The 13,814-nt window shown below is 37.1% G+C and overlaps 1 protein-coding gene across 2 annotated transcripts in view; it reads left to right on the top strand.

The window, feature by feature from the left end:
* Window positions 1-13,814, top strand: part of pcnx2 (pecanex 2) — a gene marked incomplete at its 5' end in the record, with an annotated part of 25,647 nt that continues 11,833 nt past the window's right edge. For both annotated transcript variants that reach the window (XM_079843079.1, XM_079843078.1), the window contains 24 exons: window positions 1-153; window positions 617-816; window positions 1,020-1,134; window positions 1,334-1,370; window positions 3,932-4,999; window positions 5,073-5,217; window positions 6,796-6,938; window positions 7,030-7,108; window positions 7,195-7,330; window positions 7,509-7,651; window positions 7,753-7,906; window positions 7,993-8,025; window positions 8,108-8,279; window positions 8,371-8,481; window positions 8,587-8,678; window positions 8,799-8,908; window positions 9,018-9,117; window positions 9,682-9,774; window positions 9,929-10,079; window positions 10,166-10,307; window positions 12,209-12,386; window positions 12,626-12,734; window positions 13,222-13,351; window positions 13,747-13,805. In XM_079843079.1, coding sequence (XP_079699205.1) covers window positions 1-153; window positions 617-816; window positions 1,020-1,134; window positions 1,334-1,370; window positions 3,932-4,999; window positions 5,073-5,217; window positions 6,796-6,938; window positions 7,030-7,108; window positions 7,195-7,330; window positions 7,509-7,651; window positions 7,753-7,906; window positions 7,993-8,025; window positions 8,108-8,279; window positions 8,371-8,481; window positions 8,587-8,678; window positions 8,799-8,908; window positions 9,018-9,117; window positions 9,682-9,774; window positions 9,929-10,079; window positions 10,166-10,307; window positions 12,209-12,386; window positions 12,626-12,734; window positions 13,222-13,351; window positions 13,747-13,805 — 3,853 coding nt within the window. The remainder of the gene's footprint in view (window positions 154-616; window positions 817-1,019; window positions 1,135-1,333; window positions 1,371-3,931; window positions 5,000-5,072; window positions 5,218-6,795; window positions 6,939-7,029; window positions 7,109-7,194; window positions 7,331-7,508; window positions 7,652-7,752; window positions 7,907-7,992; window positions 8,026-8,107; window positions 8,280-8,370; window positions 8,482-8,586; window positions 8,679-8,798; window positions 8,909-9,017; window positions 9,118-9,681; window positions 9,775-9,928; window positions 10,080-10,165; window positions 10,308-12,208; window positions 12,387-12,625; window positions 12,735-13,221; window positions 13,352-13,746; window positions 13,806-13,814) is intronic.

Raw genomic sequence — 13,814 nt, 5'->3', positions numbered from 1 at the left:
ATGGGCTCTCAAGTCGTGCAAACGCTACGCCAAGGAGTCTGGGCTTCATTGACCGGTGGATGGTATCATGATCCAGACCAGAATAAATTCAACAATTCATGTCATCTGTATTTATGGATGTTTTTGCTTATGCTTCCATTATCTCTTCATTTGGTGAGTGATACAGTGTCGCAGGCCGCCGATAACATTGTGCTCTGCTGATATGAAGCGCCGAATGCGTTATAGCTGCAGAAACCTAACACGAAATATGAATGAAATGGATTTACGCGTTAAATGTATTGGATATTATATGAATGTTGGTGTTTATGCTCCTCGTAGCTGCTGGCACTGTCGCATTTTTCTTCTGCATAGCTTCCTGTACAGGTGATTAACGCATGGCAGCCTGTGTCAAAGCATTGTTGTGCATTTACAGTAGACACGAATATCGATGGGCCTATATATCGTGGTTTTGCAAGTGGCTAGAAAATGATAGTTATTATTATTATTTATTTAGAAAATAAATATCAATAATACAAATCCAAAAATCTAAAATTATATTTTACAGTTGATTTATCTCTCTGTCTCAAATGGCTCCAGAGATGTCATGGCTCTAATGTTTTGTTTTTTCCCCCCTCAGGCTCTTCCACCCACCACTACTACCCTCAGTATCTACTGCACCTCAGTGACAGTTTTCTTCATTGTCATTAAGATGGTAAATTATCGCCTCCATCTGATGTTCGATCAGGGCGACATTGTAGCCCAGAATAGTGTGCCTGACATCAGCAAAGGTGTAGACAAGAAAAGCAACGCATCTGATTCCTGTCTTCCATCTCTAAGGTAAGATCCAAAATCGGTTGTGCCATTTATCGATTTCAATATCGGTTTGCAATACTATTTTCCCAAATGATGTAAAAGTTAATATTTTGCCCACTAAAACAAAACTTGTTTCTTGCCATCAAAGTTCATAAACTCTACTGCCAAAAGTGTTTTTAATATTTGTCTTGTAACCAGGCTAAAGTCTGAATTGTTTTAATCCACAGGAAGAGCAGCACAGTTCCTGACAGTGTTGCCACATCAGTATTGACCAAAAACAGACTAAGTCCAGTAATACAGGTCACAGTGAAACAGACTGAAACAGACCCTGGACTGATTGGAGTGAGTAATACTTTCAAGATTGTATGTATTATAATTATTTATACTTACAAAAACTTTTTTTTTTTAAAGAAAATGGTAATTAGTATAACAGCAGCACTTTGAATGCAAATCTTGCACAAATACAAAATACAAATCTCGCAGTGAATATTGTTTAATGTTTTTATGTGTAATATCATTGTTTGTTTCCAAAACTGTAAAGGAGTGTCCAAAATCGGAGGAGCTGAAAAACATAGATGGTACGTACCAGCTTTTAATTATAGCACTGGCCTGGTTTCACTGCAATGGAAGAGATCCTCACAATTCTGGGAACATGCTGTGCAGATCCATCACTGTAGGTTTCAGTCACAGAGCCTAGCATATGAACTGAGGAATAACTTCACACTACTCTCTGTCTTGCCTCAGTTACACGTCACACTGAGTGTGACATCCTGCCAGGACCTCTCAAAAAGAGCTGTCAGGCGGCTTTGCCTAAACACAGCTTTACACTTGCATTGTGAGGGTCTCTGACTGCATCTAAAAACATTTCACAATATCTGATTGAATTTAATGAAAATGTTTTCATGTAATATATTTTGTTTTTAATATAATTTATAAAATACATACATTAAAAAAAAGAATGTTGGTTAGCACTGAACAGATTGACTTCCTGTGGTTAAATCAGTTTTTGGTTCAGCATCTAGACAGAGGCATTTCAGAATATTTTATTAAATTTAATGGAAAAAAGTTTTTCATGTAATATATTGTATAAAAAAAGGAATATAATTTTATAAAATACATACAAAATATACAGTAGGATGTACTACATTTTTGTTATATGTAATGTTGGTTGGCATTCATTAGATTAATTTCCTTTGGTTAAAGCAGTTTGTGACACCAACCAACATGATTCAGCATAGGGCTGGGCGATATAACCAAAAAATGATTTCGATAAAATCTTTTCATATCAGTCGATATCGATAATTATCACGATAAATGTAAAATATTTATTTTTTTCAAATTTAAAGGCAGATTTTTTAGTTATAGAAACCAGAGTGTTACTTGTGGTTTTAAACTACTCTTTTATTGTCAGAATATGACACACACTTCACGTTTTTGAATTCCTTACACTTTTCCAGTCATTTTTCCTTAAATTTCTTAATAGAAAAAATGAATGTCTTAGTTTCTGCGTGTGCTAACAGCTGATATTGTTTCTAGTCATGAAACAGGTTTGTGTGGCCTGACTTTGGCATATACCTTCAGCTGCAGTATTAATATTACATGTTTTGTCTTAGAAATGCACATTTGACAGTGAGTTGACAGTAGTAGTAGCTTGAGTTAGGAGGATGCAGATTTATGTTCATCAACAAAAACACGGACATCTGTAAAAATTGTAACAACCTCATTTTGATATGGTAAAATTTTAATATTATGACTGAGTTTTATTAAAATTAACCATTTGTCTTCCATAGTATCATAGATTTAGATCATGATAACCACAGTTAAAAACACTCATATAGCTCTTCACTACCATGGTACAATGTATCTAGGCTATAAGGTTTCTATGGTATTTGTGTGAAAAACACTAGCCTAAAAACATTTAGTAGCCTATATGCACAAATTCTAGCTATAGCTAAATAAAAGATGGAACATCTTTCTCCCTGGCGCATAGTGTTTCTCCTGTTTGTCAGCGCTATTCCATCTGGCTTTAAACTAGTTTAAATCGCAGAGACATTTGTGTTTTTGGCTGAATGCACGCGCTTCTCACTGGATCTCACAGCGCTGTTTAGTAGGGATGTGCAATATATCGAAATTATCGAAATATCGCAAATGTACATATCGCAATATGCATATCGCAATGGCACGCAATATCTGAATGATTTTAATAGGCTACTTCAACATTGTGAAAAGTGTACATTTTAGGTTGATGCATATAGCAGAGAATAGACTGAGCACACGACTGTTACTTAAGTGACTTGCTTGACGTTAAAAAGAGTTATAACTTGCGAAAAACAACTCCTTGCAGTCTTGCGCTGTCTGCTGTCTGACGCACACACCGAAACGTGCGCACAAGCCGTTCTTTTTTTCGTGTCTTGTTACACACTCGAACTGTCAAATACACACACAGGTATGTCAAAATGGCTGTCTTGATGAGTAATCATGTAAACACAGTCAGTTATGCTTTAAGTGAAGGATATCAGTTGGGGAAAGAAATAGATTTTACACACTTAAAACAATATCGTATCGCATATCACATTATTTAACAACGATATCGCATTTTTCTTCAATATCGCACAGCCCTACGTGTTTGCGTGACCGATCAGAGTAAACAGATCTCTTCTAGTGAGCTCGCGCTGCACTGCCGTTTGGACTTTGACCCGAGCCGTCTGTGTGATGCAGTTCAAATGAGTAACAATTTGTGGTACCTTTTTATCAACAAATTCGTCGTCTTTGGATAATAACCCAAGGCTAGTTTCACTTTTGATTTAACGTGCGTCACCGATTCCACAATTTATTTCCTTCTCGTGTCGAGTTTTCTTTGCCAATAGAGCATGTACTTTTGATGTGCAAGTGAAAAGCTGCACACTGACTGGCTGTTGTCTTATTTCTGCTGTGTGATTGGGTGTTAGAGTAATCCATATCGAGTAAAAATGTCCAGAGCTTATCATCGTTATCGACATGAATTTTATCGCGATTCAATATGATATTGTTTATTGGCCCAGCCCTAATTCAGCATCTAGTAGCTAATTCATTTTAAATCTATCATAAACCATATGTGACATTTTAAACATGCTGTTTGTATACTGACTGACATTTACAGGTCAGAGTGATGCTGTCTGTAATGAACGATCTAGGCCAGACGCGGAGGAGAGACTCACCCCTGAGGATGTGTTCAGTCCCAACACTGACCAGTCTGCCCCACTCCTGCAGGGAGAGCAGATTCCTTCAGCCCACAGAGACAAAGCTGATGATAATCTACCGCCTTCCCCTGTGAATGAAGCAGACGGTTTAGAGGAGAAAGACAAACCCACCACTGACCCCAACAACAATAATACCTCTCTAGAAATCACACGAGATGCCGACGATGGAGAAAGACCTGAGGAGAATTATTGCTCGGATGAAATTGCTGTGGTGCTGGTTGACAACTCGAGTCCCTTGTCCCACCTGGACGAGAGTGATACGGTGAAGATCATTATCACAATGAGCTGTGATCCACAGACAGCGGCCGAGCTGGAGGAGTCTGTCAAACTGAGCATCTTAGAGTCAGCTCAGTCCCACCAGGGAGAATCCGACTGTCCTGTCAAAATTCCTGTCATCACCTTCGATTCACCTCACGAACTGGAGGAACCCTCTGCCGATGATGAGAAAGAAGATACGCCCATTCCAGGAGACAACTCGGTTCAGGAGAAGTCCGAGCATCAAGATAGTCTTCTTGCCAAAGAGACAATCAGTTCTGACTCTGCTCAAGAATGCAAAGAAATAGAGAGCAATGACCATGAGATACCCAACCTGAGCCCCCAACTGACCAATAACAGCTCTTCGGGCATTGATGTGAACTCCCATCCTGATGAAAACGACCCTCCTGAGCTTAAACTGGATGCTGATGGATTCTTGCAAATTCCATCAGCATATATGAGATGTACTCAGAGTGGAAGAACACATGCTAGGGGACTCAGTATCGACAGTGGACGAGATGCTGTCCTCATTAGCCATAGAGCTAAAGATAAGCTCAGTACAATGACCTCCTCTAAATCTGACCTAGAAGCCAAGGAGGGACAGATACCCAATGAGTCCAACTTTGTCGAGTTTGTGTCTTTGCTGGAGTCTATCAACAACACCAGATTTGGGGGCGGAAATGAGTCTGAGGAGGAAAAGGAAGAGACAAATGGTGAGTGTTGATTATTAATGCATGAGACTGGACTTAATATCTTTACTCAAATTAATGGTCTAACTCCTTTCAGAGCAAAGCATGACGGCGGAAAAGAACTCTGAAGTGTCAGAATCCACAGGACAACAACAGGAGCGTCCAAATCCCCCGAACAGTCTGGCTACAGATACAATGAAAACTATTCAAGGGACCCTCATTCCTATTGTCTCTCCAGAAAGGTGGGATATGCCATATATACAGTATATATATATATATATATATATATATATATATATATATATATATATATATATATATATATATATATATATATATATATATATATATATATATATATATATATATATATATATATATATATATGAACATAATAATTATATTTACATATATAGAGAAAATGTGTATATTAAAATAATGATTATATACTGTATATATATGTTTTCGCTTGGTCAGTATAATTTTTTAAAGAAATTTATATTTTTATTCATCAAGGATGCATTAAAGTATGGAGACCCTAAAGGGACATGGTGATCTGGAAAAAATTTAAATGAAAAATTATATGCTTTTGTGTTCTCTCGCAAAACTTTTAGTTATGGACATAATATGAGTTGGGAAGAAAAACTCAAATATAAAGCAGCACAACTGGTTTTTAGCATTTATGATATTAAAGGGTTAGTTCACCCAAAAATGAAAATGAGCCCATGATTTACTCTCCCTCAAGTCATCCTAAGTGTATATGACATTCTTCTTTCAGACGAATAAAATCAGAGTTATATTAAAAATGTTCAGGCTAATCCAAGCATTATAATAGCAGTAATAGTTGCTCAGTTTTTTGAAGTCCATAAAAAATTCATCTGTCTGTCGAAAAACGTGCTCCACACGGCTCCAGGTTGTTAATAAAGGCCTTCTGAAGCGAATCGATGCGTTTGTGTAAGAAAAATATCCATATTTAAAACTTTATAAAGTAAAGTTTCGGCCGACCCCCTTCCGTATTCAATTTATTGAAAAAATGTTGAAAGTGCCTCTGCTGATCGAAAGACTAACGCGACCAGTCATGATGTCACGTACGCAGCTTGAGTTTTCACTTTCAACACTTTTGCACGGAAGGCGATCGACAGGAACTTTACTTGATAAAGTTTTAAATATGGATATTTTTCTTACACAAACGCATTGATTCGCTTCAGAAGGCCTTTATTAACACCTCAGAGCCACGTGGAGCACGTTATTCGACAGACAGGTGCATTTTTTATGGACTTCAAAAACAGAGCAACTATTACTGATATTATAATGCTATAATGCTTATTAACTTTTTTTAATATAACTCAGATTATATTCGTCTGAAAGAAGAATGTCATATACACATAGGATGACATGAGGGTGAGTAAATCATGGGCTAATTTTCATTTTTGGGTGAACTATCCCTTTAAGAAATGTTTCTTGAGCAACAAATAAGTATATTAGAATGATATCCGAAGGATCATGTGACACTGAAGACTGGAGTAGTGGTTGATGACAATTCAGCTTTGCCATCACAGGAATAAATTACATTTTAAAATATATTGAAATCAATGATCAAATAAATGAAGCCTTGAAGAGCATAAGGTACATAAAATCTTACAGACACCAGATTTTTGAATGGTAGTTTGTGTGTACCCTCATGAAAATCAAGAGTCATTAATACAAACTCATTATACTATAAAATATACCCAACTGAATTCCAGATATATCAGATAAAAACCCCACTCCATGTGGAAAAAAAGTACACATTTGAGGGTACATTTTCTCTGTCTTCACAGTCCGCAGACAGATAAGGAGAGGGACCCTGATTATGATTCTCTGCCCTCACAAACGTCCCAATCAGAGAGCTCTATGCTTCAGGTCATCTGCAGACCAGAGGCTACATGCAAAGAGGAGGCGTACACTTTTCACACTGTTCACAGTGAGTACAGTGGACAGACTGAAATTACTAAAAAAAAATTGCATTATGTGCAATGTCATATAGATGCTTTTAACATGTACACTATATACAGGAGAGAGACCTCGGAAACTGTACAATGAAAGAGCTCTAAACTTACCCCTTGGTGCCGAGCTCATCACCGGCAACATATGGTACTGTATCCTACTTCTCTTTTACAATCACAAAAGTAAGTGAAAAAAAACATGTTATAGATTTATTTTACCATCTTTTTCAACAGTGATCTCCTCTCCACGTCCTCTAACTCTGAGTGCCAGGACGGGTTGGTGGGAGGACCCTCTGAATGCCCATTCCAGCGACGCATCCTTCCAACTCGCCGACTCCGGCCCAGGAGAACCCATCCGGAAATCTTCCAGGTGTTGTATCTCTCTTTCCACGTATTAAGCTTTCTCTCACACACACAACAGAATAAACAAAAAGCATAGAAAACATGGTTGATTGGTTGTTTTGGTTAAAATACTGTATTTTAACCAAAAATGAAATTCAGCTATCATTTGCTCACCATTTGAGGGCTTGAATATTTCTCATACACAGGAGGAAGACTCCTTAGATGAATCATCTGAGACATCAACCCAAGAGAAACCCTCGAGAAAGCTGTACTACAAACTAAAGGTTTTTCCTGGGAAATGGGTGAACATATTGTATGATCGGCTAACCTTGTTGGCATTATTTGACAGGTGAGTGTGACAGTGAAAGTGTCGGGAGTTGGGACCCTTTTTAAACATTGCTGTGCTTTTCAAATACCATAAGCACAGAAAGATGCAAATTGTTTTTGCAGGAACAAGGATATGACTGAGAACATGGTGGCTGTATTCTTAGCTTTCTTGGTGGCTTTCCTGGGGTTTGTGCTTCTGAATGAGGGCTGCTTCAAAGACATCTGGGTCTTTCAGTTCTGCCTGGTCATTGCTAGCTGTCAGTATTCCTTACTGAAGGTACCACATTCCTCATTTTATAGCCTGCCTTTGCTGAAAACGAATCTACTGCTAGGCTGCCTGCTAAAGCCTTTTATGTTTTATAGAGTGTTCAGCCAGATGCAGCGTCACCTACTCACGTGAGTTTACTAGAGAAGCATTCAAGAAAAATTCACGTCATTATTGTGTTTAACAGGATGAAAAAAGCTGTCTTTTTTACAGGGCCATAATCAAATTGTCATCTACAGTCGTGCTGCATATTTCTGTATGTTCTGTGGCCTTATTTGGATTTTGGAGATAGTGTTGAGAAGACCAGACCTCCCTGTGTCCACTCTCTATGGCATCACCATAGTAACGTCAGACTCCCTTCAGTATATGCAATACATTTTAGTTGGTATGTTGAAACATATGTTTAAAACATTACAGATGTAAATTATTGCACAGTAATTTAAAATTGTATGTATATGTTGATCTGATCTTTTCAGGGTTTACATACTGCTTTCCGGTAACGTTTCTCCTGGGCCTTTTTCCGCAAATCAACACCTTTGTTATATACTTTTTAGAACAAATCGACATGCATTTTTTTGGAGGTACAGGTCTGTATCAATTATAAATAATTTTGAACTTTTTTTTGAAAATGTAGACAATTGACATTATTAAGAGTCAATTGGAGGAAACTAGTGTTTCTCTTTTCTCTTTAGCTGCAACTGGACTCCCATCTGCAGTGTACTGTATAGTACGGAGTCTTATAGCGCTGTCTTTACTCTACGGATTCTGTCTTGGCGCTTTGAAGGTACAATCTTTTGGGAATGGGAAAAGTATTTTTAATGACACATGTATTTAATCTACTAGAATAAAAGGGTGCAGTATACTTTATTTTTTGATTGTGATGGCAATGGCATCTTCTGTGTAGGAGCCTTGGGATGAACAGCATATTCCAGCACTTTTCTCTGGTTTCTGTGCCCTGCTAGTGGTCCTGTCCTATCATCTTAGTCGACAAAGCAGTGATCCATCTGTGTTATTGTAAGAACATTGTGCACTTTCCACAGATCATTTGGTTAAGAACATTTTGAACTTCAGCCACTAAAAAAAGTTTGGACTAATAAACATATGTGTTTGTCTTTGATATTAGCTCATTGATAAAGTCCAAGCTGATGCCATCACTTGGACATGGTGAAGAGGAGGAGGAGGAGAGCATAGACCCTCTTCCTGAGAAACTCAAAGGCTCAGTGGTGGGTGCTTCTGATTTATTTAGTGAATATTCAAAAACGCTTTAATTTCACTTTCATTTCATCAACAAGAGTTGATCTGATGTACACTACCGTTCAAAAGTTTGCAGGGCAATACGATAAAAAAAATGCTTTTTAAAGATCCTTATGTCTCTCATTTTCACAGTAAATTGTGAAATATTGTTACAATTTAAAATTACTTTTTCTATTTTAATATATTTTAAAATTTAATTTACTGTAGATGTCATGTTTCAGCAGCCATTACTGTCACATGATCCTTCAGAAATATGCTGATTTGCTGCTCAAGAAACATTTCTTATTATTATCAATGTTGAAAACAGTTCTACTTAATATTTTTGTAGAAACCATGATACATGTCTTTGTTCAGGATTTTTTGATGAATAAAAAGTTTAAAAGAACAACGAATTTTAAACTATTGTAACATTACAAATGTCTTTACTGTCATTTCTGATCAATTTAATGCATCCTTGCTTGTAGTATTTGCCTCTATGGATCCATGCATTGATGTATATTAATATAAATGTATTATATCATTTTATGTTGCAGAAAGAGATTTTACTGTCAGATTTGGTTATCTGTATTCTCGCCTCAGTTTTGACCTTTGCAATTACTGCCAGCACGGTTTTCCTGTCTCTAAGGGTGAGTTTCTCTTACTTTTAAACTTCTTATGCACGTCATCTTAAAAATCATAACCAAATCTAAACTATAATAGAGAGACAAGAGTCAATGATTACATGCTCAATTCAGTTCGCAGCCTACATGTCAATTAACACTTTCCTTTTGTCACATACAGCCATTTGTGTCCATAGTGCTGTATGCATTAGCAGCCACTGTGGGCTTTGTCACGCACTATCTCATCCCTCAGTTACGGAAACATCATCCCTGGCTGTGGATCTCTCATCCTGTGCTGAAGAGTAAGGAATACTCACAGTTTGAACCCAGAGGTCAGTTACAGTAACTGCACGTCTGTGATGAATCTACTGTCACTGACATTCATATGAATATTAATGTTAGCATACTATCTTTTCAGAGGATGCTCACTTGATGTGGTTTGAGCGTCTCTATGTGGGGCTGTTGAGTTTTGAGAAGTATATTGTCTACCCAGCCATTGTCCTCAGTGCACTTACCAACGATGGCTTCGCCCTCAGCCATCGTAAGAAACTAGGAATACAGTAAGCATCCTTACCCTAATTCTTATTGACGATTTAAAACAGATATTAAAAAATATTGTTTATTTTTTACTCGTCAATCTCCTAATTTATTTTTAAACTCAATGTTTTGCTATTATATATGTCTCCTCTGCTCACCAAGACTATATTTTTTTAATAAAAAATACAATAAAAACAGTTAAAGTCTGAAGTATTACAATTTCAACAAAATTCCTGTGATGGCAAAGCAGCCATTACTCCAGTCGTCAGTGTCACATGATCCTTCAGAAATCATTCTATTTTGATTTGGTGCTCATGAAAGATTTCTTATTATTATCAATGTTGAAAACAGTAACTTCGTTGATTTTCAACCCGCTTTGTATTGTTACAGTTTTGTTAGTATATGTAAATGAACAATGTTTACTCATTCTCTGTGTTCCCTGGACAGAGAAATTCATAGGGTTTTTTTGTCAGCAAAAGTCCGCTGTTTTGCCACTTTCACAGCTCTGGGACTTTTTGTGAAAATTACAGATTATACTTCCTCATTTTTGTATCCCTGCCCACGGACAGTCGGATCAACAGAGGGTTAATAACAGAACAGTTATTGTAAGGGTAGGTTTATCACTGACAATTGTATCGCACTTTGTCTACTCTTTAAACAGCATTATAGTAAAAAAGTAACACTCTTACCTGTACACTGACAGAACGGCAGTTTTTTTAGTTCTCCCCCTCTGTTTGGCCTAAAACTGTGTTCGGCCAGTTTCATTCCAGTTTGAAATGTTGACTACAAAGTACAAACACAGAAGTTTTTTAGATTTTCCGTCGCTACATTCTCTCCATATTTATGATTCTTTGCAGCCTTTAGCCACTGCCTACACTGGAAACTGAAAATAACTCAATCCCGCTAAATGTTTACTTTTTGAATTCTTGCACCCATGAACAATACAAGTTTGCTCAGAAGTATTTCCTGCTAAAACAAGGTGGTATTTGACTCTGGTAAGCGTATCCATAGCAGACTGGTGGGAGTGGCCTTGGATGGCACCATGCCTAGTGCATTAACGTTAACGTTTTTTTTTTTACCTATTTGGCAAAATGGAAGACAACAGCCTTTTTTCTCTGTTTTCTCTAAACTGGCGGCACTGTTTGCAGCGGTGAGCTACCCCTTTAATAGTTTTTGTGGACACCATGATAGATTTTTTTCTTTTGATAAATAATAAGTTCAATTGAACAGCATTTAACATTACAAATGTCTTTTATACTGTAGCTTTTTATCAATTTAATGCATCCTTGCTGCATAAAAGATGCAATTACATTTTTTTTTTCTATTGTGTGTGTATATATATATATATATATATATATATATATATATATATATATATATATATATATATATATATATATATATATATCCATGATAATACGAAGACATTTTTCTTGAGAAGCAAATGAAGGATCATGTGACACTAAAGGCAGGAGTAATGACTGCTGAAAATTCATATAAATAAATTCAATAAATATAGTACAATATAAAAGTAGTAATAGTAATATTTCATATATTTTTCTGTATTTTTTCTGTATTTTTTCTGTATTTATATTTGCATTCTTGATCAAGTAAATGCAACCTTTGTGAGCAGAAACACACACACACACACACACACACACACACACACACACACACACACACACACACACACACACACACACACACACACACACACACACACACACACACACACACACACACACACACACACACACAGGTATATAGAAGCAGTGTTGGTAGAGTACCTTTTTCTGATCATTGTGGTGGTGTTAGCAAAAGTTAGCATCAGACCTGTGTCAGAGCCACCTGATAAGTGTTTGCTGTGCTTGGCTGTATGCTGCCTCTGCACCTGAGTGGCTCAGGTGTCTGTGTCTCGCTCCAGCTGTGATGTCTTGTTGATGACAGTTGCTGGGATGAAGCTTCTTCGTGCCTCCTTCTGCAATCCCAGCTACCAGTTCCTCACGCTCATCTTCACCATCATCTTCTTTGAGTTTGACTGCAGCAGTGCCTCTGAAACATTCCTGCTCAACTTCTTCCTCATGTCCATCATCTTCAACAAGGTCAGTGCTATATGGGTTAGATGGACATTAGTGCATTGAAACGCTCATAATATACAAAGTACTAAACATTCCTACCCTTTGAGTTAATTTAGCATTCATTTTCCAACTTAGATAAAAATGTCATTTGTGTCAGACTATTCTGAAATAGCTCTCAGCAGACAGTACATTTAGTAACTAGTCCCAAAATAACTGCCTTTGTTGTCTTGCTGTCTTACAACAGCTCTTTGTTTTGTCTACAGCTTTGGGATCTTCTCCACAAGCTGCACTTCATCCTGGTGTATATCGCCCCCTGGCAGATAGCATGGGGTAGTGCATTTCATGCATTTGCACAACCCTTTGCTGTACCTCATATCCTTACAATCTGTCCAGCTTGAGTGGTAGTACAGACCTAGTATTATGTTCACTTCTAATTTTAATGTTTTTAAGCCATGGACCCCCCCAAATATAATGATCCCCTTGCGAAAGACCCACTTCCTAAAATACCGTAAAAAGGCAACTTTATATTTCTATATTTATATGTATAAAAACCCATTTATGCTATGAAAACAATGCTGAAAATATTTAATAGTTTGTATTATTTCTATTACTTTGACACTATATCTTTTTTGTTAACAGAAAAAAAAAATGTATGATTAATCTCAGGATTTCCAGCCAGTGCTTAGAAAGCAGAATTAAATGGTAATAATGTAAAATGTAATTTCTTAATTTTTCAGGTGTGATTCTGTGTCAGGTAGTATGAAAAGAAACCTTTAAAGGACTATTGTAATACAATTAAAGCATCATACATCCAAATGCCTCGCAAATATTTCGTTTTTTCCTTGACGGAACATCTCAGATTCTGCCATGCTGCTGCTGCAGACGTTAATCACGACGCTTTTCTACACGCCACTCAGCCCTTTCCTCGGGAGCGCTATTTTTATCACCTCTTATCCAAGGCCTGTCAAATTCTGGGAGAGGAACTACAAGTAAGTTGCCTGTTATTTCCACACATACATTAAATATGAATGTAGCTTCAGAGTGACGTAATGCACTGTCAGCCAACTGCATACTTGAGTGCAGGTTTCTGTCTTCAAGGTGCATATTTCATTAATTTGAAAACAGCTGTTGATGCAAGACATGTTTGACATGTACTTCCTTCATGGTTGATGGGCTTTATCTGAAGTCCAACAGCCTGTAGTAGCAGAGAGAAAGCCCCACAATATTGAATTATTGATGTAGTTTCCAACCACAAATGTGATGGCACAGAATGTTTCTGTTGTTGATATTAAACATGAATTGTGGCACAGGCATCAGATTAAATTGGGTTTTTGACATGACTGTGAATATTTCAATTCATAAACATTTCATTTGACATTTTCAGCACCAAACGAATTGACAATTCCAACAGCCGACTGGTGTCTCAGGTTGACAAAGAGACTGGTAAATATT

Source organism: Gobio gobio (assembly GCF_949357685.1).
Source record: "Gobio gobio genome assembly, chromosome: 18".
In the NCBI taxonomy this organism is placed as follows: domain Eukaryota; kingdom Metazoa; phylum Chordata; class Actinopteri; order Cypriniformes; family Gobionidae; genus Gobio; species Gobio gobio.
The sequence above is the reverse complement of the archived record's forward strand: the minus strand, read 5'-3'. Positions and strand labels throughout refer to the sequence as shown.